Source organism: Saimiri boliviensis, chromosome 11, assembly GCF_048565385.1.
Source record: "Saimiri boliviensis isolate mSaiBol1 chromosome 11, mSaiBol1.pri, whole genome shotgun sequence".
Classification (NCBI taxonomy): domain Eukaryota; kingdom Metazoa; phylum Chordata; class Mammalia; order Primates; family Cebidae; genus Saimiri; species Saimiri boliviensis.
The window spans coordinates 61,747,681-61,769,150 of NC_133459.1; the positions used below are offsets into that span (position 1 = coordinate 61,747,681).

General features: G+C 38.6%; 1 protein-coding gene across 8 annotated transcripts in view; it reads left to right on the forward strand.

The window, feature by feature from the left end:
* Window positions 1-21,470, forward strand: part of ALG6 (ALG6 alpha-1,3-glucosyltransferase) — a 67,000-nt gene that overhangs the window by 38,910 nt on the left and 6,620 nt on the right. For all 8 annotated transcript variants that reach the window (XM_039474148.2, XM_039474151.2, XM_039474150.2 and 5 more), the window contains 4 exons: window positions 1,203-1,287; window positions 4,279-4,349; window positions 19,251-19,319; window positions 19,446-19,644. In XM_039474148.2, the coding sequence (XP_039330082.1) occupies window positions 1,203-1,287; window positions 4,279-4,349; window positions 19,251-19,319; window positions 19,446-19,644 (424 nt within the window). The remainder of the gene's footprint in view (window positions 1-1,202; window positions 1,288-4,278; window positions 4,350-19,250; window positions 19,320-19,445; window positions 19,645-21,470) is intronic.

Below are 21,470 nucleotides of genomic sequence, written 5' to 3' on the forward strand. Positions count from 1 at the left end.
AATATGATTGATATTATGTTGAAGAGTCATGATATTCAGTGTGTATCAGTCAGGATCAATCAAAGAAGTAGGAGCAGGGGATCACTGTAGTGTGTGTGTGTGAATAAATGACAAGGAATTGGCTTATATAGTTGTAGGGGCTAGCTAAGCAAAACAAAGTCACAAGGCAGGCAGTCTGGAGGGAATATCTAGGGGGAAGGAAGAGCAATTCAGACCCAGATGCTGTTAGGGAAGTCCTCAGCGGTCTTTTAAAGGGCTTTGATCTGATTAAGTTAGGCGCCTCAGGGCAAGCTCCCTTTTGATTAATTTAAAATCAACTCAGTAGGGGTTTTACATCTGCAAAATTCTTTCACAGTAGATTAGTGTTCAAATAACTGGGAGATGAGATGGGTGTGGCCTCTCTCTGTCCTCCAGATCTTATGAGAATTTCCCTTGTAGCCCACCCTAAAAAGCATACAAGGAAATTCTAGGGACATTCCTTCAGCCTAGCCAAGTTGACAAGTTGAAAGCTGTAAGTGGGAAAATCAATTATTGTATTAGGTTATATACTTGTTTTTAGGCCTTTCAAGGGCTATGTCCCATAGCACTAAATGGTTCCAGGCCACTTTGCTTGTTGAGTCTGTCTGCTTTTTTTAGTTCTTTTTCCTCCCCACCCATTAGCCATCATTAGGCAGGAGAAGCTCTAGTAGCTTCCTGCTCCCTTTCCATCTTGTTCTTTATGATTTACCATGGGCTTGAAAATCAGATAATCAACTTTGTGAAATGAGAGCCAGAGAGACTTTTGTGAGTAAAGTTTGTGAATGTTTGTGTTGCAGATATAGCATTCTCTTATAATTCATTATGTTTTTTTATTTTGAATGTTCAACAATTGACCTTCAACTATGTATCTTTGTATATTTTCTATACATTAAATATGAAAATAAAAGAAGCAATATTTAGTATTATGAAGTTTGGTCTTTAAAATATTTAGTGTCATGTATAAAAGTATATATCTCTCAATGTATAGATTTTTTTTCAATATGTAGATTTTATTTAAATGTTATTTGGTCTTTAAATTTAATAAATAAAAATAAACTATAACTTGAAGTCAACTTAAGTTGATAAATACTACGATCTTTAGATTTAAGAAATATTTTCTTATTTAAGCTAGATTTATACCTCTACAAATAAAACAAATATTTGATTTTTATTATTTTTTTAAGCTTCTGTTTTACATTTTTGAGCCTGCTTCCTGCATGCATAAAATTAACACTTCAGCCCTCTTCCAAAGGATTCAAATTTACACTGGTAAGTTTTTCATTACTGTAGACACTTAATTCTTGCCACAACTGAACTTTTAACAATTATTTTCTTGCTCTGAACAGGATTTACTGGGTTGGGAAATAAGACATTTATTTATTTGACAGACGTTTATTGAATGTTCCCCATACTTAGATTCTGTGTTAGACACTAAGCTAAGCAATCAGAATAATCTTTCAGTTAATTCAATTATTTAATTTCTTTTCTATTAGTTAATGAGGGAATACAAAGCAGAAAACAGTGGCAAAGAACATATGTAGCTTAAATAGTTATGTGATAAAACAGATGGTATTAAGTTCTATCAGGTACAAATGGAGTCCTATGATGGTGTGGGAAAGGGAGATACTATCTCAGGGGGAGACTTCAGAATGCTGTTTAGGGCAAGTGGGATTTGAGCCCAAATTTGAAAATGGGGTAAGATTAGAACAGTAGGTTATATAGCAGAAGAGAAGTTCAAAACAGGAGGAAGAAGTTGAAGTTCCAGAGGTGGGAAAGGATGCAGGATATTCTATTAAACAATATAATTTCGGTGACCTTTGTGTGTGTGTGTTGAGAGTAGGAGAGGATATGGTGAGAGATAAGGGTAAAAATGGACCAAATTACTGAAGACCTTGAATGTCTTGGTTGAAAAGGTTTGGGGTTTGATTTATGCGCAAGAGAAACTAAAATGTATTTTTGAGAAGGGGAGGGGACAGGTGTCTGTTTTAGGAGGATGACTTGTATCACTTTGAAGATGGGCTGGGTGCATTTTCTATAGTTTAGGGTTTTTTCTGAGTAGGTTTACAAAGTCTTCTTGGTTGTATTTCTGTGGCATTTAAAATTTTGTTCCTGTTTGCCATGGTTTGTAAAATGACATTTAAAACATACATTAAACTATCAAGAACATTTAGTATATGAAAACAGTAAGTCCTAGTGGACTTATGTGAGGCAACATTTAGAAATTAGGGTTCCAAATCTGGGACTGTCAGTTAAGTACATTGCATAAAAACAAGCCAGAAAAGTACATAACAGTGAAATACTTCAAAAGTGCATCTCATACCATATGCAGAAAGGATAGTTTCATGTTCCTTTTTACTTTTTAATTATCTTTTTATTGCTGATTTCTGTTGTTTGATTCTGTGAATGAACTCTGAGCATACCAAGTCATCTGTGGTTAATATTCTATCGGATAGTTAGAACACAATGGATGTGGTATAATGCTCTGATGTCTTCAGTAGGCTTAACCTGAAATTTATTTCAAGCTTATGATAGAATTGCTGTTTTTCTAGAAAATAGAATGCTAAATAAATGCACATTTCAAAGATAATGGGCTGGGCATGGTTGCTCATACCTGTAATCCCAGCGCTTTGGGAGTCCAAGGTGGGTGGATCATGAGGTTAGGAGATTGAGACCATTCTGGCCAACATGGGGAAACCCAGTCTCTACTAAAAATACAAAAATTAGCTAGGCCTGATGGCATATGCCTATATTCTCAGCTACTCGGGAGGTTGAGGCAGAAGAATCGCTTGAACCCAGGAGATGGAGGTTGCAGTGAGCTGAGATTATGCTACTGCACTCCAGTCTGGTGACAGAGCAAGACTCCATCTGAAGGAAAAAAAGAAGGAATAGAATTTTAGAGTTTGAGTAACTTTAGCAGTGTTACAGATGATAACTTTTAGGATTATAAGACAGAAAAATAATTTCTTTTTCTTTATTTTCTAATTTTTGTCTGTTTGGTATGTTTTAACAGAAGCCATTGTGTTAAAACTTTTTAAATGTAAGATTTTTGTTATTTTGTTTTTGTTGATCATGCTTCGAATTCTTACTGTATACTTCTGAGAGTTTTAAGAACATTTCCCATTATAATTATTTTAAAAGTATTTTTCTTTCAATCAAGTTTGCCTGAATTATATCTCAATACATATCTATTATTGAGGTAATTGATAGCATGAATACTGGTGTGTATATATAGCAGGAGTATTACCAGTTAGGAGATTATTGCACTACTACAAAGATGGCTGGTGGCTTAGACCACTCCTCTGCCACCCTTAGCAGAGGGGAATGGAGAGAAGTGGATGGATATTGTATTTAGGAGGTGCTATAGCTATTATTTCCTGATGGATAAGATGTACAGCATGGATAAGATTCGAAGTTTCTGCTTGAGCAACTGGATAGTTATCCATATCTTATTTGCAGAATGTAAACTTCTGAAAATAATTTTTTATTTACAACTCCAAATAGCATGTGATGAATTTATTTATTTATTTATTTATTTTTGAGACGGAGTTTTGCTCTTGTTACCCAGGCTGGAGTGCAATGGCACGATCTCCGCTCACTGCAACCTCCGCCTCCTGGGTTCAGGCAATTCTCCTGCCTCAGCCTCCTGAGTAGCTGGGATTACAGGCACGAGCCACCATGCCCAGCTAATTTTTTGTATTTTTAATAGAGACGGGGTTTCACCATGTTGACCAGGATGGTCTCGATCTCTTGACCTTGTGATCTGCCCGCCTTGGCCTCCCAAAGTGCTGGGATTACAGGCCTGAGCCACCGCGCCCGGCCCGAATGTGATGAATTTATAAAACATTAATACATTTTAATGAAGTGCATATTTCAAAACACCGAAATAAATTTGTTTTGCCAGTTTTAGATTCTGACCTTCTTGTCTTTCATGCTTTTAAATTTAAATTGTCAGAGATTCCAAGGGAGGATGAATGTATGATTGTTGTGTCTGAGGTATTTAGTAGTTTTGTTTATTAATAACTAAGTATAATGAACTTATATTGGATGGTTAAAGCTTTATAATCATTTTTTGAAAAAATATTTCAGTTTTTAAATTTGATTAACATATGCATATCAGTGTTGTGATGGTATTTTACTTCTAAAGAGAAGCTTTAATAAACTTTCAGTTTTCAGTTGAAATGATTTTTATTTAATTTGTAATTAACTTGATATGCTATTTTGCAAGTTGTTATATCTCATTTTTCCCCTTTTTTCTTAAAGGTTAGCTGTGCACTATCATTCTTTTTATTTTCTTTCCAAGTACATGAAAAATCCATTCTCTTGGTATCATTGTAAGTAGAAACGTTTGAAGTATGTGTTTATAATACAACTTTATAATTTACATACAAATATTTTAATGCGAAACAAAACTACCCAGATGTTATATCTTTGCATAAAATTATTTCATAGTCATGTTTTTTCCAGAAGTTCTGATTTTATTTCTTTATAAAATGTATTTTAAACTGAAAAAAATTGATAGAATATTATTGACACAGTTTTAATTTCTTCCTGTTTTTTCATTTATATTTTCTACATGCTACAGTTTGCATTAACAGTTCCTTTTGACCTGGTCCCAGCTAATCATATCATTAAACAAATATTTCATTCAATAAATATTTATTGAGTGCCTACTATTTGTCAGGCACTGTTCCGTGCACTTGGGATATATTCCAGACAAAAGTCCCTGCCTTCTTAGCTATCATTCTTAAGGATAGATGCTAATAAAAAAATAAAAACAAAAAATTAGTATGTTGGAAGGATATATAAAAAATACATCCTCCAAGGAGGTTTTGATCTGGTTGGAGCGTGTTTGTCACTTCCCTTTTTTTTTATTTCATTCATTTCCACATCTATTCAGTAGCCTTCTTCTTTCCGTTAACTTCCACAGGGTCGTTTGTATGTTGCCTCGCTTCTCTTTTTTGCCACAAGCTTAGGTTAGACCCTATTGGCAATCTGTAACCAGACTACTTTGTTTTAGAAGCATTAAATTTTTTTCCTGGTCTTCATAGAAAGCAGTGGGTGACAGCTGGGAGTATAATATCCTCATGTTAAAATATTATTTGCATAGAACCCTTTGGGATACTGAAATCCTCTTCTAGGTCAATCCCAACCCACTACTGCTCTACCCCTCACCTTGTATTCACTAGGTTCCTGTGAAAGATACATGTACAGAATGACCAGTGACAAATGGCAGGCAGTATTGCTTTTATTAGTGGAACTTTGGACTAAAACCTTAGTGCAGAGCTGGGCTGACCAGTGTGGAAGGCTTCTTGGCTCTAAATAAAACAGTCTTGTATCATTGTAGACTGGGAAGACTGCTTAATGCCATCCCCTGAGGCCCAAACCTGAGTTAGAGCTTACCACTATTATATGAGGCTACGCTAGGCTGACCCTACATAAATCACTGGTACCAGGGGATGGAACTGTGAAAAGGCATTACTTTCAAACATGTATTAATAGATTTCCCCAGAATTTCTACACACAGAAAAGCAGCTCATTCAGGACCTGTTATCGGACCAGATTAGTTCTCAGACACTGAACTTCTCAGGTTCATTTTCTACAAATGCACCTAGATTATTTGTAACAGTGCGTGGCTTTAATCTGTTTTTGGTAAATGATATTACATTTGCATTAAAAGTTCCTTTTGACCTGGTCCCAGCTAATCCTATCATTAAACAAATATTTCATTCAGTAAATATTTATTGAGTGCCTACTATTTATCCAGCACTGTTTTGTACACTTGGGATATATTCCAGACAAAAATCCCAAAATCCCTACCTTCCCTGCCTTCTTAGCTATCATTCTTTTTTTTTTTTTTTTTTTTTTTGAGACGGAGTTTCACTCTTGTTACCCAGGTTGGAGTGTAATGGCGCGATCTCAGCTCACCGCAACCTCTGCCTCCTGGGTTCAGGCAATTCTCCTGCCCCAGCCTCCCCAGTAGCTGGGATTACAGGCACGCGCCACCATGCCCAGCTAATTTTTGTATTTTTGGTAGAGATGGGGTTTCACCATGTTGACCAGGATGGTCTCGATCTCTTGACCTTGTGATCCACCCACCTCGGCTTCCCAAAGTGCTGGAATTACAGGTGTGAGCCACCGCACCCGGCCCAGCTATCATTCTTAAGGATAGACACTAATAAAATAATAAAACCAAGAAATTAGTGTGTTGGAAGGTAATAAATATCATGATGGAGAAATAAAACAGAGCAAGAGTAATTGGGAGTACTGGAGAATGGGATACAGTTAGAGGTTGCAGTTTTAAACACAGATGTCAAGGTAGGCCTCATTGTAGAGATGAGGAGGGCAGGAATTTAGCTGTGTGGATATCTGGGAGAATAACATTCAGGCAGGGGGACAGCCAGCGCCAAGGCCCTAAGACGGTACAGTCAGTATGTGTAGAAAACAACAAACTGGCCAATGTGGTCAGAGTGGAGTGATCAAAGCAGGGAGTAACAGGAGATGAAGTCAAAGAAGTAATGGGTCCAAATCATGTAGGACCTTGTAGGCGATATTAAGAACTTTGATTTTTATTCTGAAGGGAATAGAGAGCTATGAGAGGGTTTTGAGTGAGTAAGAAATGTAATCTGACTTGATGTTTTAAACGGATCACTCTTGCCATGAGTCAAGTATAGATTGTATGGAGCCAGGGTAGAAAACATGGAGACTACTTAGAAAGCTATTGCTGTAATCCAGGTGAGAGATGGTGGAGACTGGGATCAAGATAGTAATAGTGGAAGAGGTGAGAAGCAGTCACATTGTGGATATAGTGTATAGATGTAGCATATGAGGGAAAGAGAAAAATCAAAGGCATGTCCACGGTTTTTGGCTTGGAACTAGAAGGATGGAATAGCTGCTGACTGGGATGAGAAGTGGAACAGGATTAGGCTAGGACTGGACAGGGTAAAACATTCCCAAGTGCTGGACAGGCTTTTGGACATCCAAGCAGAGATCTAGATTTCAGCATTTGGATAGGAGACTGGAGTGGATGTATGAGTAGAGTTCCAGAGAGGTTGAGCTGGACATGAAAGTTTAGGAATTTGTCAGTAGAAATGATATTTAAAGTTAAGAGAGTGGATCTGATCACCAAGGAAGTGAGTATAGACAGAAAAGGACCAAGGACTGAGACCTGAGTCCCCCAGTGTTAAGAGGTCTGGAAGAAGAGGTAAATAGGAATGGCTGATGAGGTAAGATTAAAACCATGAGAGTTAGCATCCTGGATGCTAAGTCAAGAAGGTGTTTTAGAAATGCTTCTCAAAACCACAATGAGATACCATCTCACACCAGTTAGAATAGTGATTATTAAAAAGTCAGGAAACAACAGATGCTGGAGAGGATGTGGAGAAATAGGAATGCTTTTACACTGTTGATGGGAGTGTAAATTAGTTCAACCATTGTGGAAAACAGTGTGGTAATTCCCAAAAATCTAGAAGTAGAAATACCATTTCAACCAGCAGTCCCATTACTGGGTATATACCCAAAGGATTATAAATAATTCTATTATAAAGACACATACACATGTATGTTTATTGCAGCACTGTTCACAATAGCAAAGATTTGGAACCAAACTCAATGCCCATCAATGGCACATATACACCATGGAATACTATACAGCCATAATAAAGGATGTGTTCATGTCCTTTGCAGGGACATGGATGAATCTGAAAACCATCATTCTCAGTAAACTAGCACAGAAACAGAAAACCAAACACCACATGTTCTTACTCATAAGTGGGACTTGAACAGCGAGGACACATGGACACAGGGAGGGGAACATCACATGCTGGGGCCTATGGGGGACTAGGGGAGGGAGAGCATTAGGAGAAGAAATACCTAATGTAAATGATGGATTGATGGGTGTAGCAAACCACCATAACATGTGTATACCTATGTAACAAACCTGTACATTCTGTACATGTATCTCAGAACTTAAAGTATAATAATAAAAAAGAAGATGTTTTAAGGAAACGAGGTGATCAGTTGCATCAGATGTTGCTAACAGGCCAAGTAAGATGAGAGCTGAGAACATATTTGCCTTAGCAATATGAAAGTCACTGGTGACTCTGTTAGGGTCAGTGTTGGTGGAGCGATGCAGAGAGAAGCCTGATTAGGTAGGGTTAAGAAAAAATGAGAGAAGAACTAAAGACAAGTAGGGATAATTTTTATGTTTTTATTTTTTTTGAGACAGGGTCTTATTCTGTCACCCATGCTAGAGTACAGTGGCATGATCTTGGCTCACTACAGCCTCCGCCTCCTGGGTTCAAGTGATTCTCCTACCTCAACCTTCTGAGAAGCTGGGGTAACAGGCAGCACTACTATGCCCAACTAATTTTTGTATTTTTTGGTAGAGATAGCATTTCACCATGTTGGCCAGGCTGGTCTTGAACTTCTGACCTCAAATGATCCCCCACCTCAGACTCCAAAACTGCTGGGATTACAGGTGTAAGCCACTGTGAAGAAAGTTTTAAAATTATTTTTTAAATTGTGGTAAAGTACACATAGCCAAAATTTTACATTGTGAATTAGTACATTCATACTGTTCTGGCAGCATCACCACTATCTACTTCCAGAACATCTTCATTACCGCAAAAGGAAATCCCATACCCAAAGCAGTCACTCTCCATTTTCCCTTCCCCCTGTCCCTCTAACTACTAATCTGCTTTTGGCAAATCTCTGTAGATTTGTCTGTTCTGGGATGACCAAATAGGAACAGCTCTGGAGTGTAGTTCCCAGCAAGAACCATGCAGAGGGTAAGTGATCACCGCATCTCCAAATGAGTTATTACTGCCCACAGACCAGGAGATTCCCAGGCTGAAAAGTGGCATGAGTTTCCAGCATGGGGTTTCAGCCAGTGTAGTGGGTCTCTGCACAAAAACTCACACAAATGCAGGCAGCCATTTCAACTGGCACCTGGAACGTCTGGGAGACAGAGCTGCCCATTCAACTATCTGGCTTAGTGGGTCCCACCCCCACAAAGACCAGCAATCTGAAATGCTCTGGATTGAGAGTTTCACAGCAAGCACAGCTGTACCCGGGACAGTCCAGCTCTGTGGAGGGAAAGGCATCTGCCATTACTGAGGCAGTCCACCACTACAGAGGCAGTCTGCCACTACCAAGGCAGTCTGCCATTACCGAGGCAGTCTGCCATTACCGAGGCAGACCACCATTACTGAGGCAGCTGTAACTATAACTCTATAAGTAAAAACACAAGGAAGTTCACACAGCAGCTGGGCAGCGCCCATGGAAGCTCAGCAATGCCTCTGCTGGCAGACTGTGATTAGGCTACCTCCTTGCTGGGCAGGGCATCTCTGAAAAAAGGGAGCAGCATGTCAGGAACTTATAAATAAAGCCCCACCTCCCCAGGACAGAGCACCTGGGAAAAAAGGTGGTTATGAGTTCTGCTGCAGGAGATTTAAATATACCTGTCCAGCATCTCTGAACAGAACAGTGGAGCTCACAGCGCAGCACTTGAGCTCTTATAAGGGTCAGACTGTCTCTTCAAGCGGCTCCCTGACCCTGGTATATCCAAAGAGACACCTCATAAAGGAGAGCTCAGGCTGACATCTGGCAGGTATCCGTCTAGGATGAAGATAACAGAAGAAGAAACTAGCAGCAACCCTTTCTGTTCTGCAGCTGCCGCAGATAATCCCCAGGCAAGCAGGGTCTGGAATGGACCTCCAGCAGCCCTACAGCAGAGGGGCCTGACTGTTAGAAGGAAAACTAAAACACTGAAAGAAATAACTTCATCATCAACAAAAAGGACGTCCACTCAGAGACCCCATCTGAAAGTCACCAACTACAAAGAGCACAGGTAGATAAATCCACGAAGATGGGAAGAAACCAGTGCAAAAAGGATGAAAACACCCAAAACCAGAATGCATCTTCTCCTCCAAGGGATCACAACTGCTCACCAGCAAGGGAACAAGGCTGGATGGAGAATGAGTCTGATGAATTGACAGAAACAGGCTTCAGAATGTGCATAATAACAAACTTCTCTGAGCTAAAAGAACATGTTCTAACCTAAAGCAAAGAAATTAAGAACCTTGAAAAAAGGTTTGACGAAATGCTAATGAGAATAAATAGCTTGGAGAAGAATATAAATGACTGGATGGAGCTGAAAAACACATGAGAACTTCACAAAGCATACACAAGTTTCAATAGCCAAATTGACCAAGCAGAAGAAAGGATGTCAGAGATTGAAGATCAACTCAATGAAATATAACAAGAAGGCAAGATTAGAGAAAAAGTGAAAAGAAATGAACAAAGCCTTCAAGAAATATGGGATTAAGAGAAAAGACCTAATCTACGTTTGATAGATGTACCTGAATGTAATGGAGAGAATGAATCCAAGCTGGAAAACACTGTTGAGGATATTATCCAGGAAAACTTCCTCAACCTAGCAAGGCAGGCCAACATTGGAGTCAAGGAAATATAGAACACCACAAAGATATTCCTCCAGAAAAGCAACCCCAAGGCACATAATCATCAGATTCACCGGGGTTGAAATGATGGAAAAAATGCTAAGGGCAGCCAGAGAGAAAGGTCAGGTTACCCAGAAAGGGAAGCCCATCAGACTCACAGTGGGTCTCTCAGCAGAAACCCTACAAGCCAGAAGAGAGTAGGGACCAATATTCAACATCCTTAAAGAAAAGAACTTTCAACCTGGGATTTCATATCCAGCCAAACTAAGCTTCATAAGCAAAGGAGAAATAAAATCCTTTATGAACAAGCAAGTGTTGAGAGATTTCATCACCCCCAGGCCTGCCTTACAACAGCTCCTGAAAGAAGCACTAAACATAGAAAGGTAGTACCAGCCACTCCAAAAACGTACCAAATGGTAAAGAGCTTCGACGCAATGAAGAAACTGTATCAACTAATGGGCAAAGCAACCAGCTAGGAACAAAATGGCAGGATCAAATTCACACATAACAGTATTAACCTTAAATGTAAATGGGCTAAATGCCCCAACCAAAAGACAGACTGGCAAATTGGATAAAAAGTCAAAACCCATCGATGTGCTGTATCCAGGAAATGCATCTCCCGTGCAAGGACACACAAAGGCTCAAAATAAAGGGATGGAGGAAGATTTACCAAGCAAAGGGAGAGCAAAAAAAAAAAAAAAAAGCAGGAGTTGCAATCCTAGTCTCTGATAAAATAGACTTTAAACCAACAAAGATCAAAAGAGACAAAGAAGGGCGTTATATAATGGTAGAGGGATCAATGCAACAAGAGCTAACGATCCTAAATATGTATGCACCCAATACAGGAGCACCCAGACACGTAAAGCAAGTTCTTAATGATCAACAAAGAGACTTAGACTCCCACACAATAATAGTGGGAGACTTTAACACTCCACTGTTACTGTTAAATCAACAAGACAGAAAATTAACAAGGATATCCAGGACTTGAACTCAGATCTGGACCAAGCAAACCTAATAGACATCTACAGAACTCTCCACTCCAAATCCACAGAATATACATTCTTCTGAGCACCACACCACACCTACTCTAAAATTGACCACATAATTAGAAGTAAATCACTCCTCAGCAACTGCAGAAAAACGAAAATCATAACAAAGAGTCTCTCAGACCACAGTGCAATCAAATTAGAACTCGGGGTTAGGAAACTCACTCAGAACTGCACAACTTCATGGAAACTGAACAACTGGATTTTGAATGTTGACTGGATAAATAATGAAATGAAGCAGAAATAAAGATGTTCTTCGAAACCAATGAGAACGAGGATACAGTGTATGAGAATCTCTGGGACACATTTAAAGCAGTGTCTAGAGGAAATTTTATAGCAATAAATGCCCACATGATAAGCAGGGAAAGATCTAAACTTGACACCCTATCACCAAAATTAAAAGAGCTAGAGGAGCAAGATTTAAAAAACTCAAAAGCTAGCAGAAGACAAGAAATAACTAAGATTAGAGCAGAACTGAAGGAGATAGAGACACAAAAAAACCCTCCAAAAAATCCAGGAGCTGGTGTTTTGAAAAGATCAACAAAATAGACCACTAGCCAGATTAATAAGAAAGAAAAGAGAGAAGAATCAAATAGATACAATAAAAAAGAATAAAGGGGCTATCACCACTGATTCCACAGAAATACTACCATCAGAGATTACTACAAACAACACTATGAACATAAACCAGTAAGCCTGGAAGAAATGGATAAGCTCCTGGATACTCGCACTCTCCCAAGCCTAAACCAGGAAGAAGTTGAAACCCTGAATAGACCAATAACAAGGGCTGAAGTTGAGGCAGCAATTAATAGCCTACCAAACAAAAAAGCCCAAGTTCAGATGGGTTCACAGCAGAATTCTACCACACATAGAGGAGCTGGTACCACCCCTGAAACTATCCCAAACAATCCAAAAAGAGGGAATCCTTCCCAAATCATTTTATTAGACCGACATCATTCTGATACCAAAACCCAGCAGAGACTCAACAAAAAAAGAAAACTTCAGGCCAATATCCATGATGAACATAGATGCAAAAATCTTCAATAAAATACAGACTAACCAATTACAACAGCACATCAAAAAGCTTTCCCATCACGATCAAGTAGGGTTCATCCCAGGGATGCAAGGCTGGTTCAACATTCGCAAGTCTATAAACATAATCCACCACATAAATAGAACCAAAGACAAAAACCACATGATTATCTCAATAGATGCAGAGAAGGCCTTCAAGAAAATTCAACAGCCCTGTATGCTAAAAACTCTCAATAAACTAGGTATTGATGGAATGTATCTCAAAATAATAAAAGCTATTTATGACAAATCCACAGCCAATATCATACTGAATGGGCAAAAACTGGAAGCATTCCCTTTGAAATCTGGCACTAGACAAGGATGCCCTCTCTCACCTCTCCTATTCAATATAGTATTGGAAGTTCTAGCCAGAGCAATCAGGCAAGAAAAAGAAATAAAGGGTATTCAATTAGGAAAGGAGGAAGTCAAATTGTCTCTAATTGCAGACAACATGATTGTATATATTGAAGACCCCCATTGTCTCAGCCCAAAATCTCCTGAAACCGATAAGCAACTTCAGCAAAGTCTCAGGATATAAAATCAATGTGCAGAAATTGCAAGCATTCCTATATACCAATAACAGACAAACAGAGAGCCAAATCATGAGTGACAGTTGTTACAAAGAGAATAAAATACCTAGGAATACAACTAACAAAGAATGTAAAGGACCTCTTCAAGGAGAACTACAAACCACTGCTCAATCAAATAAGAGAGGACACAAACAAATGGAAAAACATTCCATGCTCATGGTTAGGAAGAATCAATATTGTGAAAATGGCCATAGTGCCCAAAGTAACCCCTTCAAGCTACCTATGACCCTCTTCACAGGACTGGAAAAAAACCACCGTAAACTTCATATGGAACCAAAGGGAGCACACATAGCCAAGCTAATTCTAAGCAAAAAGAACAAAGCTGGAGGCATCATGCTATCTCACTTCAAACTATACTACAAGACTACGGTAATCAAAACAGCATGGTACTGGTCCCAAAAGAGAGGTACAGACCAATGGAACAGAACAGAGGCCTTGGAGGCAATGCCCCACATCTACAACCATCTGCTCTTTGACAAACCTGACAAAAGCAATGGGGAAAGGATTCCCTGTTTAATAAATGGTGTTGGGAAAACTGGCTAGCCATGTGCAGAAAGCAGAAACTGGACCCCTTCCTGGCACCTTACACTAAAATTAACTCCAGATGGATTAAGGGCTTAAACAGAAGACCTAACACCATAAAAACCCTAGAAGAAAACCTAGGCAAAACCATTCAGGACATAGGCTTAGGCAAGGATTTCATGACTAAAACACCAAAAGCATTGTCAACGAAAGCCAAAATAGACAAATGATATCTAATTAAACTCCACAGCTTCTGCACAGCAAAAGAAACAATCATTAGAGTGAACCGGCAACCAACAGAATGGGAAAAAAGTTTGCAATCTACCCATCTGACAAAGGGCTAACATCCAGAGTCTACAAAGAACTAAAACAGATTTACAGGAAAAAAGCCCATTCAAAAGTGGGTGACGGATATGAACAGACACTTTACAAAAGAAGAAATTTATGAGGCCAAAAAACGTATTTAAAAAAATGCTCATCATCACTGGTCATTAGAGAATTGCAAATCAAAACCACACTGAGATACCATCTCACGCCAGTTAAAATGGCAATCATTAAAAAATCTGGAGACCCATATGCTGGAGAGGATGTGGAGAAATAGGAACACTTTTACACTGTTGGTGGGATTGTAAATTAGTTCAACCATTGTGGAAGACAAATGTGGCAATTCATCAAGGACCTAGAAATAGAAATTCCATTTGACCCAGCAATCCCATTACTGTGTATATATCCAAAGGATTATAAATTGTTCTATTATAAAGACTTATGCACACATGTTCATTGTGGCACTGTTTACAATAGCAAAGACCTGGAACCAACCCAAATGCCCATTGATGATAGACTGGACAGGGAAAATGTGGCACATATATACCATGGAATACCGTGCAGCCATAAAAAACAATGAGTTTGTGTCCTTTGTAGGGACATGGATTAATCTGGAAACCATCATTCTCAGCAAACTGACAAGAATATAAAATCGAACACCACATTTTCTCACTCATAGGCGGGTGTTGAACAATGAGAACACATGGACACAGGGAGGGGAGCATCACACACTGGGATTTGTTGGTGGGGGGGATGGGGAGGGACGGTTGGGGGGCAGGGAAGTTGGGGAGGGATAACATGGGGAGAAATGCCAGATATAGGTGACGGGGGGATGGAGGCAGCAAATCACATTGCCATGTACCTATGCAGCAATCCTGCATGTTCTGCACATGTACCCCAGAACCTAAAGTGCAATTAAAAAAAAAAAAAAAATATATATATATATATATATACACACACACACACACACACACACACACACATATATAAAGATTAAAGAAAGATTTCCTTCTGATAAAAAAAGTTTGTCTATTCTGGATATTGCATATAAATGGAATCATAATATTCTTTTGTGTCTCGGTTGTTAATATTTTCAGGGTTCATCCATGTTGTGTCAGACCTGTATTCTTTTTTGTCCCTGTATTGCATTGTATTGATACACTACATTTTGTTCATCATTCATCAGTTCATGGACATTGGGTTGATTCCATCTTTTGGCTGTTGTCAGTAGTGCCACTGTGAATAGTCAGGTACACGTTTTGTTTGAGTTTGTACCCAGGAGTAGAATTACAGAATCACATGGCAGTTTTGTATTTAACTTATTGAAGAACCACCAGACTTTTCCACAGTGGCCACACCATTTAACATTCCTACTAGTAATATAGGAAGGCTTAAATTTCTCCATATCCTTGATAGCACTTATTTTCCATCATTTTGATTATAGCCATGTTAGTAGGTATGAGTGATATCTAATTGTGACTCTGATTTGCAAGACTAATGATATTGAGCATCTCTTTATGTGCTTGTTGGCAAATACGTCTATCTTCTTTGGAGACAAGCCTATTTAAATCCTTTGCCCAGTTTTTAATTGGGTTTTCATTTTTTGAGTTTTAGGAGTTCTTTATATATTCTGGGTATTAAGCTTTATCAGATAGATGATTTGCAAATAATTTGCAAATATTTTCTACCATTCTTTGACTTGTCTTTTTTACCTTCTTGATAGTGTTCTTTGATGTACAGAAGTGTTTAATTTTGATGTGTAATTTATCTATCTTTTCTTTTATCATTGTATTTTTTGTATATATCTAAGAAACCAGTGCCAAACTGAAGGAAATAAAGATTTACCCTCATTTTCCTTCTAAGAGTTTTATAGTTTTATGGATTTAGCTCTTATATTTATGTCTTTGATCCATTTTTAGTTAATTTTTTTTTTTTTTTTTTTTTTTTTTTTTTTTTTTTTGAGATGGAGTCTCACTCTGTCACCCAGGCTGGAGTACAGTGGTGCAATCTGAGCTCACTACAACCTCCACCTCTTGGATTCAAGTGATTCTCCTGCCTCCGCTTCCGAAGTAGCTGGGACTACTGGTGCCTGCCAGAACACCTGACCTATTTTTATATTTTTAGTAGAGACGGGGGTTACATCATGTTGGCCAGGGTGGTCTTGACCTCCTGACCTCAAGTGATCCACCTGCCTTGGCCTCCCAAAGTGCTGGGATTACATGCCTGGGCCACTGTGCCCAGCTGAGTTTTTATGTATGGTGTGAGGAAGGTGGACTGTTCTTCAGAGGAGTTTTGTTGAAAAAGGAAGCAGAAAAATAGGGCAATAATTGGTAGAGAAAATGGGGTCAAGATAGGTTAGTTGGTTTGTTTAAGAGAGGAGCAATAAAGGCAGTGGAATGATCACAGAGAAGGAAACTGATGGTACAGCATCTCAAGAGAAGGAAGAGTTGCTGGAGCACTGTCCTTAAGTGAGGGAGATGGGGTAGGAGCTAGAGCACAAATGGAACAACTGACATCGGACAGATGTATGCGTCATACCTCTTTAGTAAAAGAGGTGAATGGGCTATACTGGTAGAAATGGTGGGAAGAGAGTAAATGTGAGTGGACATCTGTGAGAGTTCTCTTTTAACTGCTTCAAGTTTTTTATTGGAGAGGGAAAGTCATTAGCCAAGAGTGGGTTGAAGCTGTTGGAAGTAGGAGGGAGAAGTGTGAAACATTTTTCTAAGGAGAGACAGAGTGTAAATGGATCAGGGAAATACATAGTAATTGCAGGACAATTGAATATCATGATCATGTATTTAAAGTGAGACCAGTTCGTTTGGGTAGATGTTTTTCTCTAAAGCAGTTGTTCAGTATGGTTGGAGTAAGTGCTGGTGGAGAGTTGGGCATTTCCAGGTTTATGGTTTTGTCTAGTGAGGATAACTCCCTTGCTTGAGGGCATAAGAATGAATGCATGAGAGTGATTATAATCATTGACCTTAGAATTTAAGGTACAGGTAAAAAGGGAAAAGGCCATCATAGGGATGAGGGAAAGTGAAAAGGAACAATCAAAAGATTGTTGGAGTTGGACTAAAAGGCCAGAGAGTGGTGAGAGTACAGTTCATGAACTGATCATGGAGGAGCTGCAGTCTAAAGTATGATCCTAAGAGAGAGGATTAAAGATGAGGTCACTAGAAGAGAGGCGTTCTAGCAAAATTGCCAGTAATTAAGTCGGTTTGTAGAGCGTGATAGTGAGAAAGGAGCTGAAATCTTTGGATCATGAGGGAAGCAACCCTCTGGTTGGTCAGTAATTACAAGATGAGGAATAATAGGGGATAAAGCGTGATAACAAGAGATTCAAAGCTAGAGATTATTAGGGTGGAGAGAGGGAGAACCGGTGTGAAGGTAGTGAGGAAGATCAAGGAGGCTACCTCCCACCTCCAGGCCAAATCACTTGAAGACTGTGGAAACAACAAAAATAGGCACAGCTGAGAGGGCAGAAGGCAGTATTGTCTTCAGAGGAGAGATCCAGGCATTGTTTCAAACAAGGTGGTAAAGGGAGGGGTTCAGAGAAAAGGTTGAGGATGTAGGGGATTTTGCTGTTTGGTGATGAATTTTAAGTACTTTGAAGTTAGGAGCTGAGTTATAATCATCTTTGTATTCCTTTCAGATCAGTGCTTATATGTAAAAAGTTTTTTTAAAAGACAAGGTCTTCCTCAGTTACTCAGGCACAGTAGCACAGTCATAGCTGACTGCAGCCTCTGACTCCTGGGCCCAAGTGAGCCTCCCACTTCAGCCTCCCAAGTAACTAGTACCCCAGGCATCCATCACCATGCCAGGCTAATTTTTAAATTTTTTTGTAGAGATGGTATTTTGTTAAGTTCTCTAGGCTGGTCTTGAACTCTTGACCTCAAATGATCTATCTTCCTTGGCCTACCAAAGTGCTGGGATTACAGGCATGAGCCACTGTGCCTGGCCCCTAAACAACTCTTTGATAAAGCCTGTGGTTCCAGTTATTGGTATTGTGCTTCCTGTTCTTATACTATTGCCCTTTTCATGTAGCTCTTCCTACTAATTTCTTCCTCCTTTTAATTTTACTATTATCAATTTGTTTTCCTTTATCCTCTTGTCGCTCTTGTCCTCTCCAGCGGCATGACAATCTCGTCTGCAACTCTAGTTTTAACTTAGTGGAGTAATATGTAACATGAAAGAGCATAAAAGAGATGTTTGAAAACAACAATACTGGGAATTCGTATTTACCAAGTAGTACAAAATATATGACAAAGACTTCTCCGATTTGTTTATCTGACCCTTTTTTTTTTTTTTTTTTTTTTTTTTTTTTTGAGACAGAGTTTCGCTCTTGTTACCCAGGCTGGAGTGCAATGGCGCGATCTCGGCTCACCGCAACCTCCGCCTCCTGAGTTCAGGCAATTCTCCTGCCTCAGCCTCCTGAGTAGCTGGGATTACAGGCACGCGCCACCATGCCCAGCTAATTTTTTGTATTTTTAGTAGAGACGGGGTTTCACCATGTTGACCAGGATGGTCTCGATCTCTCGACCTCGTGATCCACCCGCCTCGGCCTCCCAAAGTGCTGGGATTACAGGCTTGAGCTACCGCGCCCGGCCCCTGATCCTTTTTTTAAAGCTACTTGTCTGTATGATAGAGAAAAAAAGTACCATTAATGGCATACTGGAAGCAGCAATATTCTAGTTATTATGAGGAGTTGACACCTCTGTGCCTGTGTCTAGGCTAATTTAGTCTAGACTGTTTAAAAAAATGAATCGGGGCTGGGCGCGGTGGCTGAAGTCTATAATCCCAGCACTTTGGGAGGCCGAGGCAGGTGGATCACAAGGTCAAGAGATCGAGACCATCCTGGTCAACATGGTGAAACCCCGTCTCTACTAAAAATACAAAAAAATTAGCTGGGCATGGTGGCGCGTGCCTGTAATCCCAGCTATTCAGGAGGCTGAGGCAGAATTGCCTGAACCCAGGAGGTGGAGGTTGTGGTGAGCCGAGATCGCGCCATTGCACTCCAGCCTGGGTAACAAGAGCGAAACTCCGTCTCAAAAAAAAAAAAAAAAAAGAAAAGAAAAGAAAAGAATCAGTAGTGCATGTGAAGACCTTCCTGGCTTTTTTTAAGCTACCCCTGAAAATCAGACAGATAAAATGTGTTTAGAGTTTCTACAATTAGGAGTTGAAATTATATTCTATAATATTAAAATATTTTTTCTTTACCATTTTAGACCAGTCTGCTTAGTTTTAAGTGACATTCCTTTTATGTCTACTTGGTTTTTACTTGTGTCAACATTTAGGTAAGTCATACCAATTTCCATATATTTTCAGTATGATTCTTGTAAACTAATTTAAAACTTTTTTACAAAGTGGTTATGGTTTGAATTGATGATTCTCTTTTGATTTTTAAAAATTTTCCTTTACAGTATGCTACCTCTTCTATTGAAGGATGAACTCCTAATGCCCTCCGTTGCGACAACAATGGCATTTTTTATAGCTTGTGTAACTTCCTTTTCAATATTTGAAAAGACTTCTGAAGAAGAACTACAGTTGAAATCCTTTTCCATTTCTGTGAGGAAATATCTTCCATGTTTTACATTTCTTTCTAGAATTATACAATATTTGGTAAGTTCAGTTTTTAAGAAATGGCACATATTTCAGCATGCCACTGTTTTAAAAAGTTATTGAAATATCTATTTTATAGCTTTTGAGACATAGTTCACATAAATTCATCCATTTATACAACTTAGTGGTTTTAAGAATGTACACAGATTTGTACAACTATCACCATCATCTAATTTTGATTATTTTTATCATTCCCAGAAGAAATTCTGTACCTATTAGCATTCATTCCCCATTCCACTCTCACTCCTAACTCCCTTCCTTGGACAGCCACTGTCTAGTTTCTGCCTCTATAGATTTGTGTACTTTTGACATTTCATACAAATGGAATGTATTAGTCTGCTACGGCTGCCATAACAAAACACCAAGCTGGGTTGCTTAAGCAACAGAAATTTATTTTCTTAGAGTTCTGGAGATTAAACGTTCAAGATCAATGTTCTACCTTCAGTGTTGGTTTCTTGTGAGGCCTCTCTTCCTGGCTTGTAGAAAGTTTCTACTTTGTATATCATACATGGAGAGAGATCTCTGTTGTCTCTTTCTTGTAAGGACTCCAGTACTATTGGATTAGGGCCCCACTCTTAATCATCTCATTTAATCTTATTTACCTCCCCAAAGGCTCTATCTCCATATACAGTCACACTGGGAGTTAGGGCTTCAACATATGAATTTTAATTCAGTCCATAACATGGGATAATAAAATTGTGGTATTTTATGACTGGGTTCTTTCACTTAGCATATTTTTGAGGGTCATTTATATTATAGCATATATCAGTAGTTTATTCCTTTTTATTACCAAATTATATTCCCTTATATGGGTATAGCACATTTTCTTTATCCATTCATCAATTGATGGACATTAAGTTGTTTCTACTTTTTTAGTATTATCAGTAGTGCTGTTTTTTTTTAGTGTTATGAATAGTGCTGTTGTGAACATTTGTTTACAAAGTATTGAGTGCCCATATGTTTTCATTTCTTTTAGGTATATACCTGGGAGTAGAATTGCTAGGTTATATGGTAATTCTATGTTTAACATTTTCAGAAACTCCCAAACTGTTTTCCAAAGTACAGCACAATTCTTTATTCTCACCAACAATGTGCGAGTGTTCTAATTTCTCCACATCTTTGACAGCACTTGCTGTCTATTTAATTATAACCATCTTAGTGGGTATGAGTGGTATTTCATTGGAGTTCTGATTTTCATTTCCCTAATGACTAATGATGTAGAACATCTTTTCATGAGCTTATTGGCCATTTGTATATTCTCTTTGGAGAAATGCCTATTCAAATCCTCTGCCCATTTTAAATTGGGTTGTCTTTTTATGAGTTGTAAGAGTTTTTAAATATATATTCTTGATATGAGTTCTTTACCAGATATTTAACTTGCAAGTATTCTCTCCCCTTCCGTGTTGCCTTTTTACTTTCTTGATGGTATCATTTGCAGTACAAAAGTTTCGATGTTGATAACATCCAGTATATCTATTTTTTTCTTTTGTTACTTGTACTTTTGGTGTCATGTCTAAGAAACCATTGTACAACCAATGGTCATGAATATTTACCTCCATATTTTTGTCTAAGAGTTTTAATATTTTTTATATCTATGCCTTTGATTCAACTTTGAGTTAATGTTGTATATGGTTTAAAGTAGGAGTATGACTTTATTCAGTTATTTTAGTTCCATTGAATTGTCTTGGCACTCTTGTTGAAAATCAGTTGTTCTTAAATGTAAGGGTTTATTTTTGGACTCTCAGTTCTGTTCCATTAATCTGTATGTCTATCCTTATACCACTGCCATACCGTCTTCTTTATTGTAGCTTTGTAGTTAGTTTTGA